The 28,000-nt window shown below is 32.8% G+C and overlaps 1 protein-coding gene across 2 annotated transcripts; it reads right to left on the reverse strand.

Moving 5' to 3' along the window:
• Positions 1-71: 71 nt before the first annotated feature.
• Positions 72-27,999, reverse strand: LOC123319414. Of its 2 annotated transcripts, none has more exons than XM_044906376.1 (3): positions 27,878-27,999; positions 4,470-4,679; positions 72-289 (listed from the first exon to the last, which is right to left on the reverse strand). In XM_044906376.1, exons 2-3 carry the CDS (start codon positions 4,676-4,678, stop codon positions 199-201), a joined length of 300 nt encoding a protein of 99 aa, XP_044762311.1. In that variant the 5' UTR covers position 4,679; positions 27,878-27,999; the 3' UTR covers positions 72-198. The 2 variants fall into 2 exon arrangements, with proteins under 2 accessions (XP_044762311.1, XP_044762303.1); XM_044906368.1 differs by lacking the exon at positions 27,878-27,999 and adding an exon at positions 13,286-13,436.
• Between the last annotated feature and the right edge of the window lies 1 nt (position 28,000).

Raw genomic sequence — 28,000 nt, forward strand, 5'->3', positions numbered from 1 at the left:
AATAATTTTTCAAATTATTGAATTCTGAATATTCCAAAGTAAAAACAAAATAATTGAAATGCATCTTCTATATCTAATATATTCGTTTTATTCTCAATATATCATTTAATCAATTTACATTAGTCTGTAATATACATTAGTAAAGGATACAACATTCCAAACAATATGAATCAGAGAATTCAAAGGAGATGAAAAGATCTATTCTGGCGAGAGTTCGGCGTTGTTCATCACATATCTTGGATATCCCAAGTCCCTCATTCTTTCCATTGCAATCCATTCCAGAAGAAAGCTGAAAAATGCGGAAAATTAATTTCAGGAATGACCAAACAGAAATGAAAGCACGAAGGAGAACTCGGAGGATATTGTTATCCAAAAATTTACCGCTGAAGTAATATCATTTATTAAAGTGCACTTATGCCATTGCGAAAAGGGTTGCACGTATATTAGTTCTTTCTCAACGCAATAAAGGCGGAATGACTCAAGAGTGTTAAGACTAAAAGGTACATGTAAAATTATAAATGACTTTTTTCGTCGACCCGAACAAAACTGTAGTACTTTTCGTCCTGATTCACTTTTCGTCCGGCTGTTCGTCACTAACAATATATTAGATCCCGGTTGAATCAATTTTGTGAATACAGATTTTGATGAAAACAAGTGCCTGTGACAATAACTGTCATTTGATGTTGTCGAATTAATTCTTTACGAAATCGGCTAGATTTCACCAGTGAATTAGGTACGTGGTCTGAATGTTAGTGTTCTGTATAATCAAGAATGGATAGTGATAGCGATATGGCTAACAGTAACACTTCATCAGAGCTCAGGGAATTGGCAATTACGGACACCTAGATGAGGCCATAAAACTGATAACTTCTTACTTTCATAAAGGTATGTGAGGTCGACGAAAAAATGTAATATGCACCTCATCACAAAACTGTCTATATTGTCTATATCCTCGGCTGCGCCTCGGCTATCAATTTGCAGGCTCGACTGCAGTAGTCGTCCTTGGTACATAAATAACTATTTTGGAAGATTTACAGTTTTTCGTTGAAGGAACATGCATTCGTATGTATGAGTAAAGTTTACGTCGAACTCCGTTGAATGGGGTTCTACCAAAATGTTCTTAATATTTTTTAAGGTTTCAAATTTAGCGAAGATATTATAATGTTTACATCATGTGACGTGCCAACAGAAGCTTTGTTCTAGTACTAATCCTTTTGGTCTCCTGCAGTTTTCTTGTATCTGTTGATGATTTTGATTTTGAAATTAGCATGAAAATCCATGCAGTTAGTGAGCTGTGTTGAATGCCTCATTATTATTTGGACAGATCGAAATTCGGTGAATGTGTTTTCGAAACATATTTTGATACCAATCCAAAAATTGAAACTTTAACACCCAGTAAAACGAAACGTTTCCAAGGCCATGTTTATAGGTTTTTTTTTTGATTATTTTTTTTTCGACAACCCAGCCTCAATTTCTTCTTTAAGGAATCTTCTTTTTCCTTATAACTCAATTCCGCGAAACCTGGACAAATGTGTTCCAGAATAAGTTCAAGCAATTGTCAAAATCCACATAAAATATACTCTATGATTGCTCGATCTATCGGAGGAAGAAGGAAAGTCTTTTTTTGTTTCCTTACGACTTTTTCTGAAAATATTCCGTAAGATAAACCTTGTCCCGACAATAACGCTCCTTTTATTTTACTTGTAGAATCATTGTGAGAATTAATAAATACTATTACTATTACTAACGAGCCATAGATAAACACTATAACGAACACAACAAAAGAATTGTCCAACTTGCTGCGGTTATTTCAACGTGATGTGCTTACAGAATATCCACAGAATCCCTTATATTTAGATCAATTATGTTCTGTGTTGTTTTCCTGATTCTCCTAAGACGAAGTAACTTTCAGAAGCTTTTAAAAGGAGCTTTTGTGCGAGTTATAAGTGAATGTGCCACTTTTTGTAACTGAAAATAATTCCTGTAAACCAAATACCAAAAGTGAATAAGGGACATTGAGCATTCCATAAAAAATCAATTTACTTTTTCCACAATTGAGAAGAAAGCACGGTGAAGGCAATCGAGAAAGTAACTTCTAGGAGCGAAGCAACATCATGTGAGGCAAATTGAATTTTCCAGCAAACTTATGTTGCATAGGAAAAGGTTTCCATCAAACGTAAAATTTTTCTGATGGAAGATAGGAAATATTCACTTTATACCCCAATATAGATGGTAGAGGAAATTATCATAGATTTCAATGCGATAGGCTCAGTTTCAGATATATGCTCTGGCAACTGAATATTACGGGAAAATGCAGGAATAATAAGATTTTATACAAAAATCGATCAATTTTCATCAACAGGAGATTAATTGTTGTTTTTTATTTATAATTCTCAATACTTAATATTTGTGGATTCGGGCAAAATAAAAGTGAACGGAAATGGAAATGTTTTGACATTTCTTGAAACGTGAACCGGAAAAATTTAAATTTCAGGAAAGAGAGGATAATTTTTCTGACCGATTTCGAAGTTCTCAAAAAGGTGGCCCTGATGCTAGGATAAATAGAATTCTGTAAAAGAAGTTGGTTTTGTTCAGTAAAAAATTTTCGCCTGTATTCAAGATACAGGGTCATCTATTTGAAATCGAAATAATCCAACAAACCGTTTTTATTTACCAATGGCACCTTTTTGTGGGGAATTGTTCAAGTTCACATGAAGTTTGTACTGGAAAATTTAACATCAAGAAAGTTATGTTTCAAACTACTCGGTACGAACCGTATTAGTGGCACCCAGTATTAAAATTTTTTGCTGATGAAACCGAACCTATCCCTGTATATACCTTATCATATCATAAGGTATCACAGACATCACAGATATATATCTGTGATGTCATTCTGGAAACCGAATGTCTGCCAAATCGGTGTTTGGTCACAGTTTTGTGAAACTTGATGGTAATCTCGACGTTTTTCTCAGTTAATAAATACACAAATTCTGGGATAAATTCAAAACCGTATCTCTTCAATCCTCAGTGTAACAAGCCCACCACTATATTTTGAATAGGGAAGATGGTATAAGTGATACCTAAGATGTCTAAAACTCTGGTGTATTCACTGATTCGATTTTGTCTTTAATTTCGTGGGGATATGGGATCAGTTTCGTTTTTCCCACTGTAGGTAGCGCTGTTTAGAATTTGACAGAGCATTGTCATTTGATATTTGAAAATAATTTGAATACTTTCCTACGATATACGAATATGTTGTATTTATAAGCGATTATTGGTGTGTGAAAATGTATTAGTTTCGAGAAAGGGGTGTAGAACATTCATTTATTAAACATGTCGTTCAGTAAGTTCAGTTTTCTGTATGAACAATCAAGAGCTACAGCTAAGAATTCGGTGTTGTGGGAATTTAAAGCACAACCAAATCAGATGAACGGGACCAATATACCTAAGTTTCATGGAAACTTCGTCAAAATTTCAAAAAAACTGTATTGGAAATACGTAATGTGAATTGTGAGCAATTATTGAGAATCAGAAATACATAAATCTATTCGAGTCTGTTACTTCAAATATTCTTCCTCAGTAGATATAGTGACCAATCAACTGTGTTTTATTAAAATCATATTGAATTACGCCCCTCACGAATTCAAGTTATCAAACAGAAATTATCTTGAAGAAGAACAGTAAATCCTCATTCGAACCCTTATTCGATAGTGTTGAAATATTGACAGATTTGTTTTTACAACGAAAATTGAACTGTAAAGCACAAATATTCCTTAACAGCTGGCAAAATGGACCAGTTCATATTTTGAACTCGTTTATCGACATTCGATATCAACGCAAAACAAAATAAAACGAGAGAGTATCATTGAACTTCCTTTGGTAGAAGGTATCCCCGATTTTCTGAAATGTTGATGCTTGCCAAAAGTGACAAGTGCACACACCAGTGTTTTAGACATCTTAGTGATACCTCATTTGAAACGCATATTGAACAAATTTATTTTGTGGTTTCGATGATAATGGTCAACTGTCATATACTAGACATCAAAACAAAATAACTAAGTAAAAATTCGATTGATTCACACAGCATGCTTGATTGGAAAACAATTGTTGTTCAAAATTTAAATGTAAATATTTGGAAAACGAATAGATTAAATGGAAAAAAATATGCCGAACTCAGGATAGAAAGGCCTTTCAAATGAGGTATCACTTACCCCTTTTTCCTTAATCAAAAGTTAGGGGTTGGTGTTTTGACACCAAAGGGTTGAAGCGATATGGTTGTGAATTTAAATGAATATGTTAACGGCGTGCAGACAAATTATCTCAGAATTTTTCCCCCTCAAATCAAAAATCAACGTGTTCCAAAATGTTTTCAAAATAAATTCGTTCTGTCTGTTATCTCGTCCCTTTCGTTTTCAAAATCCACAATATGTATACATATTCATTGTTCAATTCTCAATACCAGTACTCACTCCTTTCTCAATTGCCCATTAGTTCTTTTTCCATAACCTCTTGCAGTTGATAGTATCATTTCATCGAATTTTCTTGTCCTCCTCTCTTTCATATCGTCACCTCTCCTGAATTCTCTTGCCATTTCTTCTCCTCTTCTTGCCTGCACGCTCGCTATGTTAGTCCATAGCACAATGATGATGAAAATGAGAAGAACATGATGCAGCGCCATGCTGAAATTTGTACGTAGGAACATAAGAATAAAGCTGAGAAAATGCATGCCATAAATAGAAACTGCAGCTTGTATACGAATTAATGTAAGGCTATACAGGGTGAGTCTTTGACTCGTACAAATATTTCAACAGTAGATTCTTGAATTCAAAAGAAACACTTTTTTCCTATACCATTTTTTTAGATTCATCCCTGATGAAAAAATATTAATAGCCATTTTAAGATTTCTTAATGAGCTATGCCACCTCTAGAGAAACAAAATTCCCTTCAGAATAACAATATAAATCTATGACACTACACATCTGTCGATCTTTTAAACAGAGTTGCATTCAGCCAAAGTACTCAATTTTCGGAATATCACAGATATTTTTCATTTTTGAACATCAAATTACTCGAAAACGGCGCATTATACGAGAAAATTTGAGGAATACTTTTATTTTACAAAACGTTCAAATATTAATTAGTCCAACTCAGTTACAAGTGTTGGAGTTGCTTTCCTTGAATTTTCGGTATTTTTATGGTATATAATGGGAAAGCTGGAAGACGTGGGTAATATCTTGTGTGCGAAAAAGATTCATCAAATAAATGAAAAACTATATTCCGAAATTCATTTAATTCGATTAAACCGTTTGTGAGGTAGAACTTAAAATAACATTTTTTTATCGTTTTTCAACAGCCTGTATATTTTAAACCAAGCCCATTCGGAAAAAATGGTAGGTATAGGAAAAAGTGTTTATTTTGACCTCAAGATTATACTCTTAAAATATTTGTACGAGTCATAAACTCACCCTACATAATAGGCTAGCGCTCAGGGGCGCATTCACCGTTGTGAACCACTCTACGAACAAACCTAATACTACTGACTACACCATGTGCAATGAACATTTTACTGCAAGTCAATTGAGAACTGTTCATCCACTTAAATTGTTGTATGTAGGAAGTACCCCTTCCATGAAAAGTCCATTTAGGGGAAATTATGACTTTTATAATACGTCCATTCAAAGATTCTCAATGGCCACCCCTTCAATATATTCAGAAATGCAAAGGTCTTTTTGATTTCATTTTGGGCATCGCGTGACTGTCAAATTGTTGTTTGGAAAGTCAAAGTTTGAAGAAACCTACAGTGAGTGTTTTGTTCATTCATTAATCAATTTGTATTTTGAGTTATGAAGAGACCATATCATAAAGAAATTATAAAGAAACTATACTGACGGACTAACATACAGGTCTTGTATACCTCAGTGAAGTTTTTTTTTAATTGGGATTTAATTCTGTAAATAATTTGAAAGTAACTGAAATGTGTATGCTATGATTGTGTATTGAATTTTGGTTCATATTAACTTCTGATATGAATTGTACAAATTCAACTAAGTTTATTAATTCAAAACAACGTATGGAACAGAAATAATTATTTCGTAACAGCGTCATCTAAGGCAGATAATGCGCATCAGATGGTTCCACAAAGTTTCGAATGCAGAAGTCTAACAACGCGCGAGTTGTACCTACAACAATTGAGACTCAACGAGGCCCGACTCAGATGGAGCGCCCACATTCTGAGGATGCAAGATACAAGACTCCCCAAAATAGCTCTGTATGGCGAATTGGCAGAGGGAGCCCGGAAACCAGGAGGCCAGTATAAGGGGTTTAAGAATATACTACATCAATCCCTAAAATCAGTTGATGCCAATCATAACTGGGAACAACTAGCGTTAGACAGGTCACAGTGGAAGTCTTTGGTACACAGTTATAATGGAGACTCGAGAAGGATACAGCGGCGGCCAGATATGATTGGTGACTATCCATGCCCGGAGTGTGGAAGGATCTGTAGGTCACGGTTGGGTCTCTTCAGTCACAGGAGGGCACACAGTCGCAATTAGCCCCAAGAAATTATAAGTCTGTTCTTTTTTATGTCTTTTTGTGGATTAATTCCCGATAACGGGATACAGCAATGAATGAATGAATAGCTAATGCTGAATGAAAAAGTTGAATTTGGGGCAAGATGATCCCTCAACTTGTGTGCAAGATGATCCCTCAACTTGTGTACAAGATGATCCTTTGTCATCATTTTACACCTTAATTTTTTACATACTGTTCTGGGGTCTAATAATCGTCAGAAGGGTATACCCATAAATTTTTACAGGATCTTTCAGTTAGGAATTATGGTCCAAAGAATCAATGTCAAGTGCTATTGATGCTATTTAAAATGGAATAGCAATTAAGAGAGCGAGTAGGGAGTTTTTAGTGTCGCTAATTTCATTGAAACGAAGGACTAAATAAATTAAGAAAATAGCTCGTGGTGCAGTAAAATATCTGGGAGTGAGAAAAACTGTTTCCACTAATGAACAAGAAACCAAGCTCGTGAGCCATATGAAGGACGTGGAGCTTAGAATGTATGGATCAATAAAAAGAGAAATTTCGTACTTTATTTTGTTATTTCAGAAAATTTTGAATATTTTAATGGATCTCAAATTAACTTTTTTCTGTGGTGCATTGAAACCACCACTAAGAATACATGTTCGTTTCAAATTTTTGTGATATTACACCTTATTTATATGTTCATTTTTAGTTGTTTATCCACTTGATAATTTATAATGTTTTATACCCAATAAAATTATTTTACAACCTCCACAGATATTTGATTCACATACTTCATTCTTGAAAATATGGGAGCTAATTGAGAAAATGGGGTCCCTGGGATCATCTTAAACACCAGGGTGTATAATATGATCCTTCAGTAACGTTTTGGAAAATCGAAAATATTTCAAAAATCCTTGTGTGACCGACTATTTCGGGTAGGACAATAGAAAGATGGATGCTTCTAAGAGGAGTAGACGTTTTCATTTTTGTGCTACACGAAGAAACTAAGGAATAACGTAAATTCTTGCTTAAGGGGATCGTCTTGGGCACCTTTCCCCTACCTTCTACTCCATCTTACTACGTCTTTATAAATAATGAAGCCTAATTGACCATTTCTACAAAACAACACAACGGACATCCGATTTGTAACTGAGGAACGTAGACTTATTGAATCGCAATGAAAAGGTGGATTCTATTGAAATGAAATTCTTCGCAACGTGGAATACTATCGACATTGTATTTTTTCAATTCCAATCGTCCCCCTACTTCGGTTTTCGTGTAACGTCCACTACGTAAATGAAAGCTTAGGAAAACATCATCCGAACAGTTCTCTGAATAAGCATAAATTCCCATTTGATGAGTTTTTATTGAAAAGCAACTCATATGAAAATTGAAGAGGAGAGTATTCATCGAGTATTGTATACCGAAGGGTTTAACCTTTTATTTTTACCATACATGTTATGTCTTGGATTCGTCTTTTTATGAGGGATAAGAAAATATGAAAGCTATTCCTTCGGAATTCTATTCAAGGAAATGCATACAGAAAAAGCAAACAAAAGTCCTAGAATTCGTTAGTTCATTGATTCCTCTGATGATCACTCGTAGGAACTGAACTCGTTTGGTCTATTATTTGAATACTTTTTTTTTGAGCATCCTCTCCTAGAAATAATTTTCTTGCCTGGTACGGTATTACCCCTAATTTCTTTCCTTTTCGCTAAGATTGCTAAGAATTTTCCGAAGAAAATCCAAAAGAATCAATTGCGCAATTAATGAGAGGTATGAAAGAAAATCTGATCTTAAGGGATATACAGGGTGGTCCAGATCGTAACCAAGAAATTTCAATCACGTATTCTACATCAAAAATAAGCCCTAGTTTGTCATATAAACATATGTCGAGAAATGTTTCCTCTCCGAGATACGGTGTGTTAAAATTATAGAAAAAAAAAGTTTTTCATTGCTAACTTTCACACTGCTTGAAATATTTTTATGAAATTTGAGACATAGGTTTTGAGCGTCAAGGAGCAGTTTTTGCATAATATCATTTCTTTTCTATTCTACCAGTGGCGTCTGTACTGCAGCGAGACTGAATATTTTCAGACAAAAAAATGATACGCCACTGGTTTTTCCGACAATTAAAATTACTATTTGAATCCTTATTTAATTTGGAGCAAATTCAGTCTCTTGACTTTTTGCTGTACGAGGCACCGTTTCTGGTTAAAAAAATAAAACACATTCTCATCAATCGCCAAAATTTGATATAGCAATAAAAAGCTTACTACGGTCTTATTATTATTATTATGTACCTACCATATCAAATTTTGGCGATTTCTTCATGCATGAGAATGTGTTTTATTTTTTTAACCGGAAACGGTGCCTCGTATAGCAAAAAGTCAGGAGACCGAATTTGCTCCAAATTAAATAAGGATTTAAATAGTAATTTTCATTGTCGGAAAAACCAGTGGCGTATCATTTTTTTCTGAAAATATTCAGTCTCGCTGCAGTACGGACGCTACTGGTAGAATTGAAAAGAAATTATATTATTCAAAAAGTGTTCCTTGACGCTCAAAACCTATGTCTCAAATTTCATAAAAACATTTCAAGCAATGTGAAAGTTATTAATGAAAAACATTTTTTTTTCTATAATTTTAACACCTCGTATCTCGGAGAGGAAACATTTCTCGACATATGTTTATATGACAAACTAGGGCTTATTTTTGATGTAGAATACGTGGTTAAAATTTCTTGGTTACGATCTGGACCACCCTATATAATATAATATAATGTTTTTTTTTTAATTTTCAAGATATTTTCGAAAGTATATGAGAAAATTGGGCATACTTTTACCTAACATGTGTATAGTTGAAAAAAAAATGGCCTAGCTGATCGAAGAAACACCGGAAATAACAAACCAGTGGTAAAATTCGCAATCTTTTTCCTACTGTTGAACCTTCAAACTTAATACACAAAGAGTACCTAACTAGAAAGACTACTTTACAAAAGATCTTCACTTTATACTATGTACTCATATATCGATAACACCGAATTCAGCTAATCCTTGTTGGGAAAGTTTTTCAATTATTTCGATGCAAATGAGTTTATGCTCAGTTTATATAGATTGTTCACATGATAAGAAATTAGATAATGGCTGTATCAAAGCTTCCAGAGGAACTCGTCGATTTATTCTGTGGTGAAGGATAAATGCAGAGCAGTTTTTTCAAAAAGTAAGACGCCAATTCTACAATTGCTATTTCCGAACTTCTTTCTACAAAAAAATTCTTTTTACTTCTATGATAGTACGAATTCGGTAATACAATACTCAAACTTTCAGTCCAAAAAACTAATCGTGCTGATGTCATGAAAAAAAGAGTAGGTATGCTCTCGAGTAACATCGAATTATTACATTATGTATTCCACTTTTTTGTGTCTAGCCCAAATATTTTTTGAAACACCAAAGACTTATTATTTATTCTTCAATTTTCAACTCCCGAAAGCAGTCGCTCCTTATCAGTTTACACTGGAAACTATAGAATTTCAATTATTATTGAAAAACCATAGCAGTAGTGAGTATGAAACTGTGCTTACAATGGAAGTGTTCAAATAATAAAACTTAATTTCTTCTCCACCTCAATGAATTAATTCAATATAATATTAAATTAACTCCAGAATAATATTATCCTTCTCATTTTCTACATGAAAACGCAAGAAATATAAACCATTTTGGAGTTTTGAGGATGTGAGAAGATCCTAATATGTGAAATAATTTTGTGCGAAAACCCTTACACTAAGCTTTTATTCTCAAATTACCTTCAGAATGGATATACAGGAACCCCTTTTGCTCATGAGAAAATTGCTGATCTGTACATATGAACAGGTTACCAAAACAATTCCGGTCAAAATTGGATGAATGAAATTATTCACGAACCGAATGTTATGTTTGCAAAATTGTTTGTCTCTCCATTTCGGAATTCAGTTGCTGTTTTCTTTAGAGCTTTCGAATAAAAAAATTGACATCAACGAAATATTTTCTCAAAAGCCATATCTGATACAGAAATAATTTCTGCAGGCTACAAATTGATTGTTTTCGCGTGATTGGTCTTGAACGAGAGCTTCGTCATTGTACTCAAATATCTACACTTGTTGACTCTCTTTCGCCATTTTGCGACCAATGAATTCTGACATGTTTGTTCAAATTACTTTTTATCGCGATTGTATTTTTTTTTTCGATAAAACAATTACCGATCCACTCGAATGTGAAGTTCAAATTTCTTTATACATTTTACATCCTGAGAAGTCGTTGCAAGTAACTTTTGGACAAATTCACCATGTTTATTGGATAGTCTTTTTATATTATCTATGTATATTTTTTGACTTGTTTGTGTTTCATTCTTGCAATGATTTAACAAAATGAATAAATTATTGTTGTTATTGTTATTATTGTAATTATCAGTTTTTGTTTAAAAGATGGAGATCCTTGAGAGAAATATTTTAATTTGTGTAAAAATATTCGAACAAACTTTCAGTAAAAGATACCAAATTACACTAAACCCACTTGTTAGTTAGAGTACAGGCTGTCGTATCGAGAAGAATAAGCATTTGCCACTAAACTGAGCACGTCGTCAATAATCTTGGATCCCCATAGTTTTTTAAAAGCCGGAATTGTGTTCCAAAAATTAAATTTATTTCTGAGAACATTCCATGTGATGCGAATGTTTGATCACACCCCAGCAAAACTTACACTGAAGTTTTTCTTCGTTTCTTCCTTTAAGTATGTTCAGTGAAGTTTTCCCATTACTACTATGTTAGAAAAAACAAATACACTTTTTCCATTCGGTTATATACAATATATAATCATTGATTATCGTTTTATCTTCGAATATAACATATAATATAACCTATTCAAAGCTTTAATTTTCATATTCAGTATGAGTCAAAAATGTGTACCAAACTTTCTGGGGGAGATAGAACATTGAAAAATACATATAGTATGATAAATAAACTCATGGCCCAAAATGCATATTGAAGTAGATAAATATATCCTTCCAGAGTTAATTAAATTTTAAAAAATTCGTTTTGGTGAAAAAATTGAAGTATTCGATGGAGCGAAGAAAATTACATAAAAAAGGTACTTTTATCCAAAAACAAAAAATTGAACCGTTTTCGAGATATTTGTGTTTTTGTCATGGATATGAATCTCGCGAAGAATGAATCTGCTGACATCATGTTACTACTTACTACAAAAACTCAAATATCTCGAAAACGGTTCAATTTTTTGTATTTGTATAAGAGTATCTTTTTCATGTAATTTTTTTCGTTCCATCGAATGCTTCTATTTGTTCACCAAAACGAATAAAACGAAAGAAGTTGTCCCAAAAAAATCATGACTCACCCTCTAAAAACACCCTTCATAATGATATCAGAAATGTAGAAGTGTAATAAATGTAAAAATGTATTCTAACAATATACATTTATGCACGAAATTTCAATCTGATGGCATTCACCGTTTAGAAGTTATGCGGAGAAATTTTTTCAATTTCATTAACTTTGGAAAAATATATCTCTCTTAATATGCATTTTGGGCCATAAGTTTATTTATCAAACACATGTTTAACTCACCCTGTATATAAAAATAAATGATATTTTCTTCGAACGTTCAAACGTTTCCAAGTTAACAAACAAAAATCGCTATACCGTCTATATACCTAATGGCAATAAAATTGAAAACTGATAACAAGCAGCACAATCTATGATACTATATCTACACATCTGAGGATCTCTCAAACAGACCCATATTTGCGAATTTCGCAGATATTTTTCTTGAATATCAAATTACTGGAAAACGGCGCATTATACGAGAAAATATGAAGAAAAGTTTTATTTTCGAAAACGATGATCTTACACTAACTATCAGCGTAACGAAAAAAATTGTGTAATTTAATTATGTAATTTCAAGAATATTTATATGTTTCCCTGTTTTGTCCCCTCTCGAACAGAAAAAGTTAAGGTCTCTCGAAATTTTTCACTTTTCAGCCAGTTTGGTCTTAAAATTTTCTCCCTTTTGTTGGGACACTATACTCTCTATTTAAATAAGCTAGTGGTTAGAAGACATAATACCCAAAGCGGAAGATGTTCTTTACACTCACGATGAACATATTTATCAATATACATACAGTAAATTCATAAGGGTACACAGTGGCACTTGGAAACTCTGGAATTTATCATCCTTAAAGAACCCTCATCTAATATTTGCTCGAATGATCAAGGAACATTACGAAGTTTGGGAATTTCACAAATGTGTCCTCAATATTGTCTCATGTAGATCTTATAATGTCTACTAGGAAGAGCTAGATTACGGAGTTACACATATGGAATAAAAAAGTACAGGCGAAGGCGTGGTGTCAGAAGTTTTTGCTCTCTTGTTCAGGGTGGACCACATCCATGTAGTGAGCTAGACCTAAACTGCTCAGCTCCCAGAAAAATTATTTTCCCAGAGTATATAGGTCCTATCAAGATGGAAACAAGTTTTTGATTCCAAAACAGTTTTCTTGACCCAGATTTTTCTTTCAGAGAATTACTTTTTAATTTTCCTATTTACTAGCAAGATGTCCACGAAATTTTGCACAACAATTCGTTTACAGCAAATTTTCAGTACTCATTCGATAGTTTGGGAGTAAAAGGTGCAATAAAATGTGTTTTATCAAGTTTCATTATGGCAATACATATTTCTAGAAAAAAAAAATTAGTTTCGTTTTACCTGTGACTTTTTGACCCCGGAGCCAGAAGCTAGGAACACCACTGTCGGATGGTACTCTATTCATCAGCCAACTTCAATTAAATTTACCCAGATAGTTTTCGAGAAAGAAGTATTGGAGCTTGACTAATGAAACTCGAACGAAGTTTGCTCCAGATAACAATTTTTATCATCTCAGCTAACGAATTGATCGAAACAATATTCGGGTTGTTTTGTTCTAATTTGGAAACATTGCTTGTACTCCCATCTAATTATTTTTTCAGATTGCTACTGAATGACGTATTCGATCTAAATACATGAATTTCAAACTCTATTCACATCACCTTGTGAATCAGAAAACAGGGAAGCATTCATCGTTCATTTTAGCGCCCTGCATATTAAATTTTCATATTCACATATTACTTTCAGTGTGGTGAATCTTCCTGATCCACCTTCTTTCTTGTCAGATTGATATACGTTCCCTTTTTTCGTATATCCAAGGATGATTCTGAAATTGATAATTCTTGGCCATTTTTTTTTCAGAAAATAAATAACGGGGGAAATTCCGCAAAACGAAAATGAACGGACAACTCCGAAGGAAATGCCGAAATTAAGCAGATGCTCTTCAGGTGAAACTGGAGAAATCTCAAGTATGTTGTTCTGTCCTTTGGAATATCTCCTTTTATTATTCGTATCACGATTACCTGAGAGGTAATCTGATCTATTAAGATCACGAGTATTCAATTCCTGCTATATAGCGATTGAGGGTGTCGGACCGAACTGAAAAAAGGTATTGCACGATTTCTGTAGCTATCTGTCTAACTATCCAAAAACAGAAAATGTGAAACATTCAACGATGAGCTACCCTTCATTTCTTGGATAAATTTATTTTTAACGTGCAAGCCACCAAAACCAAAAATGTAAGAAGAAGAAGAAATATACTCGGCGACGAGTTAATTCCTCCTTCAACTTGATATTTTGGCAAGTTTCATAATAAAGATTTTAAAATTGTACTCCGGAAAACAGTATGTTTGGCGACCCCAACCATTTTTTCCGATTTGGCCCTGATAAAAAGAAATAGCCATTTTAAGTTTTCATAATGGGCTGTGCCACCCCTGGAAAAACAAAATTACCTTCAGAATAAGTAACTTCATGCGTGACACTACACATCTGTGGATCTTTTGAACAGTGTTGTATTCAGCCAAAGTACCCAATTTTTCAAATTTCACAAATACTTTTCAATTTTTGAAAATAAAATTACTCGAAAACGGAGCGGCGTATTATACGAGAAAATATGAAGAATACTTTTAATTTACAAAACGTTCAAATATTCACTAGATAGCGCCCAACTTAGTTTCAAGCGTTGGATTCTTTGAATTTTTGGTATTTTTATGGTACGTGATAGTCATAATGAGAAAACTGGAAGACGTGGGTGCTATCTTGTGTTCGAAAAAGATTCATCAAATAAATGAAAAACTATATTTCTAAATTCATTTCAATCGATAAAACCTTTTGTGAGGTAGAACTAAAAATAACATTTTTTTATGGTTTTTCAACGAAAAAAAGTGTTTCTTTTGACCACAAGAATCTACTGTTAAAATATTTGAACGAGTCAAATACTCAACCTGTAGATGATTCTTAACAGCACTTACTTAGTTTAAAGAGTTGGGTTCTTTGAATTTTAGGTATTTTTATGGTACCTACATAATGGTCATAATGAGAAAAATGGAAGACGTGGGTGATATCTTGTGCTCGTTCATTTCATTGGATGATACCGTTTGTGAGATTAAACTAAAAATAACATTTTTTATGGTTTTTCAACAGCCTGTATATTTTAGACCGAGCCGATTCGGACAAAATGGTACGGAAAAATAGTATTTCTTTTGACCTCAAGAATCTACTGTTATAATATTTGAACGAGTCAAATACTCAACCTGTAGATGATTCTTAACAGCACTAACTTAGTTTAAAGAGTTGGGTTCTTTGAATTTTTGGCATTTTTATGGTACCTAATGGTCATAATGAGAAAAATGGAAGACGTGGGTGATATCTTGTGCTCGTTCATTTCATTGGATGATACCGTTTGTGAGATTAAACTAAAAATAACATTTTTTATGGTTTTTCAACAGCCTGTATATTTTAGACCGAGCCGATTCGGAAAAAATGGTACGGAAAAATAGTATTTCTTTTGACCTCAAGAATCTACTGTTATAATATTTGAACGAGTCAAATACTCAACCTGTAGATGATTCTTAACAGCACTAACTTAGTTTAAAGAGTTGGGTTCTTTGAATTTTTGGCATTTTTATGGTACCTAATGGTCATAATGAGAAAAATGGAAGACGTGGGTGATATCTTGTGCTCGTTCATTTCATTGGATGATACCGTTTGTGAGATTAAACTAAAAATAACATTTTTTATGGTTTTTCAACAGCCTGTATATTTTAGACCGAGCCGATTCGGAAAAAATGGTACGAAAAAATAGTATTTCTTTTGACCTCAAGAATCTACTGTTATAATATTTGAACGAGTCAAATACTCAACCTGTAGATGATTCTTAACAGCACTAACTTAGTTTAAAGAGTTGGGTTCTTTGAATTTTTGGCATTTTTATGGTACCTAATGGTCATAATGAGAAAAATGGAAGACGTGGGTGATATCTTGTGCTCGTTCATTTCATTGGATGATACCGTTTGTGAGATTAAACTAAAAATAACATTTTTTTATGGTTTTTCAACAGCCTGCATTTTTTAAACCGAGTGGATTCGGAAGAAATGGTAGAGGAAAAAAGTGTTTCTTTTGACCTCAAGAATATATTGCTAAAATATTTGTGCCAGTCGAAGACTCACCCTGTATAGTTCGAAGAATAATATATTTCCATTCAAGAGTTCCAGAGTCATGGGCATCAATATTTGGAAATAAAAGCATCTTATTGTATTGAAACTTAGTCATCAGTTAAAAAGTACCGATACGAAGATTTGTGCAAACTATCGTGGAGATCGTATGAATAGAAAATAGAAAAAAACTTGCAAAAGGATGCTGTATCTCAGAAACTATTCCCTCATGTATCATAACCTTTACTCTCGCTTTCAACTCGATAGGGTTTTTACTTGGGGAACTCTTCTCATTTTGATTAGAGAAACTTGGACTTCCATAGAAAATTTTCTCGAGTTTTTCCTATGGAATTCGAGAGGACTGTTTTCAGCTGAATGCTGAATCTGGATAAATGGTAAAAAGTATTTGCCTGATCAGGGAATATTAAAAATAATGGGAAATCAAAAATTATCAACCTTGAATATTTTATTTTTCCAGGGTGGAAAAAATACATCAGTAATACTGCAGAGTTCGCTCATAATTTCCCAATAATCTCTTTATTCCCTTTGTTTCAAATTTTAAAGGTCCAAGATCCTCCAACGAAAAGGGAGTCAGTGAAAAACTCTTACGTTTGGATGAGATTGGGAATGTTTGGCGGAAGCTATAACAAGATTCCCGTAAATCCGACTGAATTGAATGAGTAGCGTATAGGAAGTCGGTTATACAAGGGAAGCATTTTTGAAAAAATTTAATGAAAACGCCAATTCCTGCTCGTCTTTGGGGTACGTTTCTGAAATATACAGAGGGTTGGGCATAAGTCTGAAATCCCACCATAATCTTTGTTTTTTCAATTTTGCGGTTATGAGAAGAAACATAAAAGTCTCTTGGAAAAATAATTAATAGTTTCTCAACCAATAACTTAAAAAAATGTGACATGTTAGTAACTATTTGAAAACAAAAGTTGGATGAGGTTGCGGCTAAGGGGTTGGAGAAAAATATTCAATTTTATTATCGTAAATAAGTAGAATCTGAACTCAATTAACGTATTTCAGCGTTTTAATCAACTGCTTGAGAAACTTTTAATTCTATTTTTTTTTCAATAGACTTTTTTGTTTCTTCTGATAACCACAAAATTAAAAAAAAAAATGGTGGGAATTGGTTTCTGTGATCGTAAAAAAATAACCTCCATTAGATCTATCAAAGCCATAGACATAGAGACATGGACTGAGCAATGTCAGCATGAAGTTGGCTTTTTTTATAGAAAGAGAGAAATGATGGTCGGGCATTTACCTTCTCTTTTTTGTTCACATAGAGATGAGTGTGGACCAATCAATATTCTAGAAAGAGACAACTGCATTCCCGACGTGCGTTCCTCTCTGTCACTTTTTTTGACCGTATTTCATGCATAGATAGAAAGGGCATGTCTATATGTCTATGATCAAAGCTAAGCGAAATAGATTTGTTTTCAGGTGGGGTTTCAACCAAAATATTTTCCCTAACCGGGCGCAAAAAAACATAGAGCTTCACTCTTTGTTTTCAATCGATAATCCAACTATAAGAGTTATCGTAATATCATCATCCTTACATCAAATTATGGTCCATGTACACTCATTTAATGATTTTCAATAATTACATAGGAACTACTTTTACGATATAGGTACAGGGTGAAAATAAACATAAAAAAATGTCATTTTCAGTTCTATCTCACAAATGGTTTTATCGAATGAAATGAATTTCGGAATATATTATAGTTTTTCATTTATTTGTTTAATCTTTTTCGAACACAAGATGTAACCTACGTCTTCCAGTTTTCTCATTATGACCATAACGTACCATAAAAATACCAAAAATTCAAAGAACCCAACTCTTGAGTTGGACTCTATCTAATGAACATTTGAACGTTTTGTAAAATAAAAGTATTCCCCATATTTTCTCGTATAATGCGCCGTTTTCGAGAAATTTGATATTTAAAAATTAAAAGGTATCTAGGAAACTTGAAAAATTGTGTACTCTGGCTGAATACAACTCTGTTCAAAAGATCCACAGATGTGTAGTGTCACAGATTAAGCTTGTTATTTTGAAGGTAATTTTGTTTTTCCAGGGTTGGCACAGCTCATTATGAAAACTTAAAATGGCTATATCTTTTTATCAAGGTCCAATCGGAAAAAATGGTATAGGAAAAAGTGTTTCTTTTGAGCTCAAGAATCTAATGTTGAAATATTTGTATGAGTCAAAGACTCACCCTGTATATGGTGTACATAGGAATGAAAAGGTTTCAATGAATTCATTATGAAAGCCAAGTGACTGTCAAACTGTTGAATGAGTTTTGTAAAAACCTGCGGTAGGTTTGCTATAACTTGCTTTCAAAAATGTTTAACATCAAAAGGATTATGAAATTTTGATAATGGATGTGTTGTCTGAACGTGATTCAACCCTAGAATATCATAACCTAGTAGGCGGTTTTTTTTTTGAAAACCCGTTATATGTAGGTAAGCTTTATCTCATTTGATTCAATCGAAATATCGAATATATTTCCATATTTTACATCAAATTACCCCTGCCCAAGCTGCTCTGATGTACGAATATATCATTCAGTAACTGGATAAACGAGAAATTATATGAGGGACAACTATTTCACCATTACGATGATCAGGATTGATCCCCTAAAATAAACAAACCATGAATTTAGCCGCTAAAGTCTCGTACTCATTAGGAAAGATCTAATGAAACTGTGATTAATATAGATTAATTCATGAAAGAAGACAAAAAACAGAGTGCTGACTTAATTTCATCTAGTCATTTTCAAATTGCAGTTGCGGAATATTTCATAATTTATGAATGAAAAGGTGAAATTGAACCAATATTTAATTAGCAATAATCAATTTGTAGTAGTTATGCCCGATATGAACAATTATCTATATAGTTCGGTAGTATTAGTGGAGTTTATAATCTATTTATTATCAATACCGAATTACCGTAAAACATGGAAATACTGAACTGAATTCTTGAATTTTGAATTATGATGAACGCAAAACATTTCCTGCACTATATTCGAAACTATTGCCATGAGTTTGTGTGAGTCTTTCATATATTTATTTTGAACAGTCCCGGCTTAAATACAATTCTCCAAAGATGATACCTGAAAAGCAATTTTTATAGTGATGGGGTACAATGGAGAAAGAACTTGGAATATGTTAGATCTATATACTTCTCAAAAATAGTTTTCCGGCCATTGTTTCGTCTAAGGAATTGATCAAAAAAAGATGTCTCTAAGCAATTCTATGGATTAGTTTTCGGTGAATCCTTGTCGGAAAGGCTGACGCAGATTTTGAAAACTGAAGATTTGCGTCATTGCGTGTAGCATTCACAAATAAAAACACTGTGGGCAAAAATTTTTTCATCCGTATGTAACTCCGGTTTTCATAGTTTCGGGCATTGTTTATATGATAAGTTGCGATGATTGTGCACTGGTATATGTCGGCCAGACTGGCAGATATTTAAAAATTAGGGTTGAAGAACACAAACGTTCAGTTATTCTTCCTATTAGCAACCCTAAAATTGCACCATCCCACCAATTCCAGATTTCCAGATCTGATATACATCAGGACCTTTCCAAGATGTAGGTACCATAATTTATTGAGTAGAGTTAAGAAGAAAACCTGACCATGTTCGTGACATTTCTCTTTGATTGTCTCCACCTATTGCTCGTCTCCCCTACTATATATAAAAAAAATATTTTTGTTCCACGTATAATTTTTGGATAATTCATTTCATAATTTTTTTTTATAATTCCTATATTTTTTATACCTTAATCATGCTATTGTTGTTGAAAGAAAATTTTCAATGTTTGTATTTTTTGTTCGAATTGTTTGTTCTGGTTTAGGTAAATCTACTTCTTTCAGTGCCCTGATGATGTAAATATAATTTTTCGAAATGTCGGCCTAGGTGGCAGTTTAAAGCCCGAAAACTTTACCTATTCACCACCATCTCCTATTGTATTGATATAAGGTCGCTAGTTTTATTAACATCAACAGAAGATAAGAGTACAGAACTCGAGGACAGAAGAGACTCCTGCACTTCATAGCGCCTGATTGCCTCTTATCGATAAAAAGAAGGTAGATCCAATGCGTTCTCAGATCTATTTGTTTTATACTGATACCGCATTTTTTGCCACTATGTTCTCCTCTCAAGTTTTCCCTAACGCACTCATCTATTGCGTGAATTTCGGCTTGCAATAGCGTAAAATGAAAACAATAGACTTGAATCGCTTCAGTTAACAGTTGTTTTAATATCTGTGATTGATTATATATTGGTTGAATACATTATACAGGGTGTGTCTTTGACTCGTACTAATATTTTAAAGGTAGATTCTTGAGGTCAAAAGAAACACTTTTTTTCCATAGCATTTTTTTCCGATTCGGTCCTGATAAAAAGATACACCCATTTTACTAATGAGCTGTGCCACCCTAAAAGAACAAAATAACCTCCAGTATAACTAGCAAAATCTGTGACACTACACATCTGTGGATCTTAAACAGTTTTGTATTCAGCCAAATCACCCAATTTTTCAAATTTTACAGGTACTTTTCAATCAATTTACTCTAAAATGGCGCATTATACGAGAAAATATGAAGAATACTTTTATTTTACAAAACGTTCAAATATTCATTCATTATATTCATTAGATAGCTTAGTTTTAAGGGTTGGGTTTTCCGAATTTTTGTTATTTTTATGGTACGTAATGCTCATAATGAGAAAACTAGAAGACATGGGTGATATCTTGTGTTCGAAAAAGATTAATCAAATAAATGAAACACTATATTACGAAATTCATTTCATTCGATAAAACCGTTTGTGAGATATAGGTATCTAAAAATAACCTTTTTTTTTATTTTTAAATATTATGTTTGATATGAACTAACGTTGAATCAACACCACTTTTTATTTCTGAGGTTACTCGATATTTGAACAATATCGAACAAAAGAAGAGTAAGAAGGTGATATAAATCAATAGGCTGAATGTTACTGCAAATATACTTAATTTTTGATAACATACGTCAAATGTAGGTGTAATGTATGTCAAATAGAGAAAGTTAAAGGATTTCAGGAGAATGAAAAATTCATTTCGAATCAAAAAAACTTCTGTACGAAACTTTTTTCTACACAACTGTATCTATATTCTAGGATGAAATCAAATATTAAATAATAAACCTATCACAACCATTCACCCCCATATTCTTCTGCACCGATGTTTGAAGAATGCACCCAATCAATGTTACGATCCCTTTTTACTTTTCAGAAAGCTTCGGTGTGGAATTTACGAACAAAATTCAATTGCAATGAAAATAAAATAATCAGAAACTGACCCCGAAACATTGATGTCCTGTTGTTATTACAGCATTGCTTACTTCGAATTGAGGTTCAGATAGAATAAAACATTGTTGGAGGGAAAATTGATACAGGTAACTCCTTCAAAGGTAATTTATTTTTGTAGGTCCCTTTATTTATTCGGGGATTAATTAAAAGAGGCTTAATACGCCGTATTGAGTATTAAAAATATTTATTAAATTCAATAAATTATCTGCATGCTGTTAATTTTCCTACAATGTATTATTCACAGAGATTAAGCTCTCTTACGGAGAAATACAATGCATGATACACTGGTTTTATTCTATTTTTTTTTAATCAGCTATTGATTTCGGCAACTATGCCAACATCAGGCTGGTCGTAATGAAATACAATAATATCAAATTCCAGTTTGAAACAGTTGTAATATATTCATAAGAGGTCATTCGACTCTTTCTTCAGTATTTTAAAATCTCAAAGTTATATTATAGAGTATAATCAAATGACAAAAGTCGAAAGCTAGAAAGATAGATGCATGTGTATGGTGTTTCTGAGTCTTTTTTTAACATACTGACTACCTCTGGGCAGAATACTGTGACTACTAGGGTACTTGTACTACAGGAGGATAAATAGCCCACATTGAATGAAGTACAAAAAAGGATAAGGATTCAACCAAAGAAATATGCTTATTTTCAAAAATAGCATTTCAATCTTCTGAACGAAAAACGAATTAAAATTACATATTTGAGACAAACTGATGTAGGTAATGATAGGTATCAAAGTAATCTCCTTTACCTCTATAATCGCATATTTCGAGTAACGCACAAATTCCATATCTTCTGTATGTACTATTTTGTAGAAAAAATGTCGAATCGATCAATTTTAATTTATTATTTTATTATTTTAATTTATTTATAAATTATACATCTTTTCATGTAAAATTTAGAAATTTGTCATGCACCTTTAGGAGAGTAAAGGATTGCTCACTTTTTTAAATGGTAACCTTAACTTTTGATGAATTAATTATCGCACTACACTTAAAACGTTTTCTGTAATGCTTTAACAACATAAATCACTCTTGATATCCGGAAGTTAGAGTGGCTACGGCCGGACAGACGTACAAAATTGACCACGAATGGGGCCAACCTAATTTTTTTGGCTCCATTTTCAGACCAATATTCCAAAATTACAGACATTTGGACAGAATGATAATGCGCGATGAAAATCAATCTTGTCAGAATCTATTGATTGCAAAATGGCGAAAGCAGAGGTAACGATTACTTACAGTAGAAGCACCATGAATTATTACAATATTGGCCACGGTAGCCTAGAGCACTATAGATTTTCATTCATGTGCAAGATTTCAATGAAAAACGGTTTCAAAGTTGTCTTGTATGTACGATGTATCGTTCCAAAAATAATGAAGTAGGTACACAGTTTCCGTCTTAAAGAACAGTTTATTTAATATTTATCCAAATAGCAACGTTTGGGAAAAAAATTATTCTCTTCCTCTGACTGAAATAACAACAACGGTATGAACAGAAGAATATATAGATCTAAATATTGGGACAATTAAGTAACTGAATTCAAGAACCAGCAAAGTAACGAAATAATGAAAATCGCAATATACGAACAAAAACAAATTCGTTCTGTCTATGTTGAGCTTTCATATACTGTTCGTATTTCAACAGCTTCCATCAGGATCTCCAATTTACCCATGAGATGGAAGTAGATAGATAGGTATTGGACCTATTGTTAATAAGAGATGGTGGTGGTATAAAAACTGACCTGTTTTCTAAACCCATGGCATCCCACGGAACATTACATTAGTTTTCTGCATTAAACATCTTAAAAAACTTCAATTATCACGGGAATTGAACAGATTTCTTAATTGAGTCCCCTTGTTTTGAAATCCGACAAATCCAATTTTGGTAAAATGCAAAAAACTGATTTTGATATCAAAATTTGGATTTGTCGGATTTCGCAACTCACTCAGAAGAATCTGTCTTTCAAAACTTGAATAAAAACAATCATGGCGTATTATTTTGAAATTAGTTCAATAAACATGAAAATACAAAAGTGTTCTATAATAGAAATATAATTAAACCACTGTATTTGTAGGTATTTGATTTCAACTTGATATGGATTTGCTGTATTTCGAAGTATCAATCTTTACCAAAATTGAGATTAGAATAGATTGTCATATCCAACTCATTTTTCACCAAAATTGGATTTGTCGGGTTTTGAAACTAGAGGATTAAATTTGTCTGATGCATCATTTTATTCAATTAATTTCAAACAAAAAGCGACTATTTGATGTCAAAATGGAATCCAAAAAGTGTTTTATGGTTCCAAACGCCCAACTTGTGTACCCTCGACACTGAAAATGTTTCTGAATATGAGAGTTTTATATATTATGAATTGATCTACATTCCTAAATTGAACCAGATTTTAATTAGGTTGATGAAGGGAACATTTACTATTGTGGTATCATATTATAAAAAAACTGTTAAAAGCCTATTTTCCCGTTTGAAAGATAGTGAGACAGTCAGGTTTGGTAAATAGGGTTAGTTGTTTGAATTGTGGTGCTATATACAGAGTGAGTCTTTGACTCGTAAAAATATTTTAATAGTAGATTTTTGAGGTCAAAAGAAACACTTTTTTTCGAAAGATATAGCTTTTTTAAGTTTTCATAATGAGCTGTGCTACTCCTGGAGAAACAAAATTCTATGAGACTACACATATATGGATCTTTCAAACACAGTTGCATTCAGCCAAAGTTCCCAATTTTCCAAATATCCTAGATATTTTTTATTTTTGAACATCAAATTACTCGGAAACGGCGCATTACACGAGAAAATATGAAGAATAATTTTCTTTCACAAAACGTTCAAATATTCATTAGATAGCGTCCAACTAAGTTTCAAGAGTTGGGTTCTTTGAATTTTTAGTATTTTCATGGTACGTAATGGTCTATTGTTTTTAAATGATTTACGTGTTTGAATTCTTCAGATGATTTTTAATTAATTAAAAAGGGTGAGTTTGTTTATTTTATTTTGAATAGTTTTTATCATTGTTGTTTGTCTCTGTGATTTCATTGTTTTTGTTCGTATATTGCGATTTTCATTATTTGTTACTCTGCTGGTTCTTGAATTCAGTTACTTGATTGTCCTCATATTAAGATCGATATTATATTCTTCTGTTCATACCATTGTTGTCATTTCGGCCTGAAGAAGAGAAGAATTTTTTCTCGGAACGTTGCTGATTAAATAAATTGTAAATAATTTATTATTATTTTTTGATAATGAATTACATATGCATAATACATATAATTTTTATTTGGTTCTTATTGGTCAATGTGTATCCCAAACGAAACATGTAGAATAATTCTTTTATAGAATTCTATGAGTACTGAAGATTCAAATATTTTGTTGGGCCACTCGTTGCGATGAGGGTTCAATTCCTTAGGACAAACTGTACTGTCAGCTGTGTACAGCAGGCAGTCTGTATGGCAGGAAGCCCTACTTTACGTAAATATAATGGTATGTCTTATTCTTGGCTCTGAAATAACGTTTTGAAGGATCGTGATCAAATTTGAGTGTCATCTGGCGAATTGTTTCATGAATGCAATTTTTTCAATTTTTAGTGATACGAACACAGAGAAGTTCGTATTTCAGAGTCTTCGTATCGGTACTCTACAACTATAATATACTAAGTGTAAACTCAATTAGATCGGAACTTTCTCTAATATTGGGGAAAAAATGAACATGGTCATAACTATCCTGGATATTTATAGTTCCAAGCTCTTATCCATCGGAAGTTATATATATAATAACAGACAATTTGTTGATCATGAATAACAGATATCTGGGCAAAATTATAACACCCTTAATTCTAGGAATAACCGCTCAAACAAGCAAATTGAACAATCTTGTCAGAATCTATTGGTAGCAAAATGGCGTAAGCACAGTCAATAGATATTGAATATGAACCAATGATATTGAACCAATAAATATTGAATATCAATTGATATTGATATGGATGAACAGTGTGAAAAAAAGTGTGTTCCTATTTTATGAAATATTGATTTTAATATCCATTCAATTATTGTAATTCATTTCCGGAATTTATTCGTCGATAGATACTCCATTTGTCGAGAAATTACCTGGAATTGATGATTCAAAATTCATCGAATAAATGAAAAACTATAACGGCTGGCCCCCCCCAGACGCGGCGCTCATTTTGAGGGAGTAAATAAAGATATTTTGAAAATCTTTTCTTGTGGTGTGTGTAGGGTGTTCAAAAGCACAATTTAAAATTATTGTCATATACAGGGGTCATCGAAAACAAAAATATAGACCAAAGTTTTACTTTTTTAAATGTAACACTCTGTATTTGAACTCAAAAATAGAATGGCAAGCTCAAATTATGATGATTTTCTTCAGATCACGTTATACCTTAGAAGGACCATTTACGAGATAATTGCGAAAATGGTTTATTAGTTTTGCATTAAAAATCGAAAATTGCTCAGAAACTATCAGGTTTAGATGTAGAAAAATTTTATGAAGATTGTTTCGAAATTAATTTTTACGTTTAACGAGATATAGAAATACCGGGTGTGCCATTTGAAATATAAAAGTTTTCGACGATTATTTGTAGTTGATGTTTGAGAATTAATCATGATCACTCTGTATATTCCATTGTTGAAATTTTCTCTTATATGTAGGAATAGCCAACTTGTCACTCGAAAAATTTTTGTCTGTATCGCTGGCGTAACTAGTTTCTTCATTAATTGCTATTTAAAAAAACTCCATATTTTCTATTTTTGGCCATTATCTCGTAAAGGGCGCTTCTGAGCTATAAAGTAATCCGAAAAAACTCATCATAACTTGAGCTTGCCATTCCATTTTTGAGGTCAAATATAGGGTGTTACATTTAAAAAACTGCAACTTTGGTCTATATCTTTGTTTTCCAACACCCTGTATATATGACAATAATTTTAAATTGTCTTTTAGGAAATCCTACACACACCACAAGAAAAGTGTTTTTTACCTCAAGAATCTACTGTTGAAATATTTTTACGAATCAAAGACTCACCCTGTAGAACCTCGTATTTCAGAAATACCTGAATGAAAAAATAGCTTATCCATAAGGACTATTAAGGATCGACAAAAAATTTTTTAACGTATTTTCAATACCGTAACATTGTGGTAACATAATAAATTATATTATCAAAATGTTATATCTAAACTATGACGATTTTTCTTGCATCAGATTCTATAAAAAGGTGGAGATCGGAAATTATAATCTAAGCATGAAGGTAAAAATAATTTTCAAAATATCTAGAAGTAATTAGTATTAAGTAGAATTGTTTTATTGAGGTACAAATTAGTAATAAATATTTGTTATTATTAAAATCAAAGTTTCTCCACTTCACACACTTGTTGCATAAAAAAATAATTTACCAATTGTCCAAAATTTTCCAGTTTTTTGACCAACAGTATTGATCCTGTATACACTCATTCGCATAAAAATACTGAAAACTGAAATATACCTAATTCACGATATTGGCCATATGTTTGATCTGTTTTGATGCATATACAGGTTTTAACTGAATAGTCCAATTTAAGGGTCAAAAATAGCGTCAAAAGCATTTTTTTCTTGGAAACCAGAAAACTGAACGAAATAAAATTTAGCGGACATTCTATGAGATCGAGAAAGCAATCGAAAGGAAAAATTTGGTGGTGTTCCCCTATAATTGGGGTAGAAAAAGCCACCCCTAATATATTTTTCGCAAGAAACTTTTTCCTTATTCATATTATACCACTGAATCTACTTCAGATAGCTTAATTAATTTTGAAAAATTAGGTTCTTGTGATTTCTTGCTAAAAGTAATGGTTTTTGAGAAAAAAATTATCAACAGGTGCGTAGTGTGAGTCGTATGCCTATACGACTTATGGAATTATCTTCGAACCTAGTAGGCAGATATCATGCTGACACTAAAGGGGAACACCACTAAACTTTTTTCATTTCCGTCAGTTTTCTGGTTTCTAAAGAAACAATAAAATTTGCTTTTCAGCATCTTTTGGGAGCTGTATCTAAGCAGGTGCTGTTCAAAATTTCATATGACAAACCCGCACTATTTTTTGGCAAGGAATCACCCCTTAAATTTTTTCGCAAAACTTTGTTACACCCTGTATGCAAATATGGTTTAGGTAGAAATTGCAGGATTTTTTACTAACCCAAACGAACTCTTCTCAAAAAACGAGAAGTACTTTGAAAAATGTACAGATCTCAGCTAAAAAATATTTGTTTCAACGGTTATCAAGTTTGGCTTGAAATGGTATACATTCTGTTCTCGAATTTCCCCGGAAAGCATGCACTCTATGAAATCTTGCAAAAATACGAAAATCCAAGCACAACGTGAACGTGCAGAGATTCAAACACCAAACTTACCTCTTGTAGATAGAACTACTGGTAGCAGAAGAACAACAGTGTTCAACTTTTGTATTTGGGAGGCAATTGGGAGCTCATGCGCTGAACGAATCCGTCATATAATCAGGGGGAGTGACTATAACA

This window comes from Coccinella septempunctata, chromosome 1 (assembly GCF_907165205.1).
Source record: "Coccinella septempunctata chromosome 1, icCocSept1.1, whole genome shotgun sequence".
NCBI lineage: Eukaryota > Metazoa > Arthropoda > Insecta > Coleoptera > Coccinellidae > Coccinella > Coccinella septempunctata.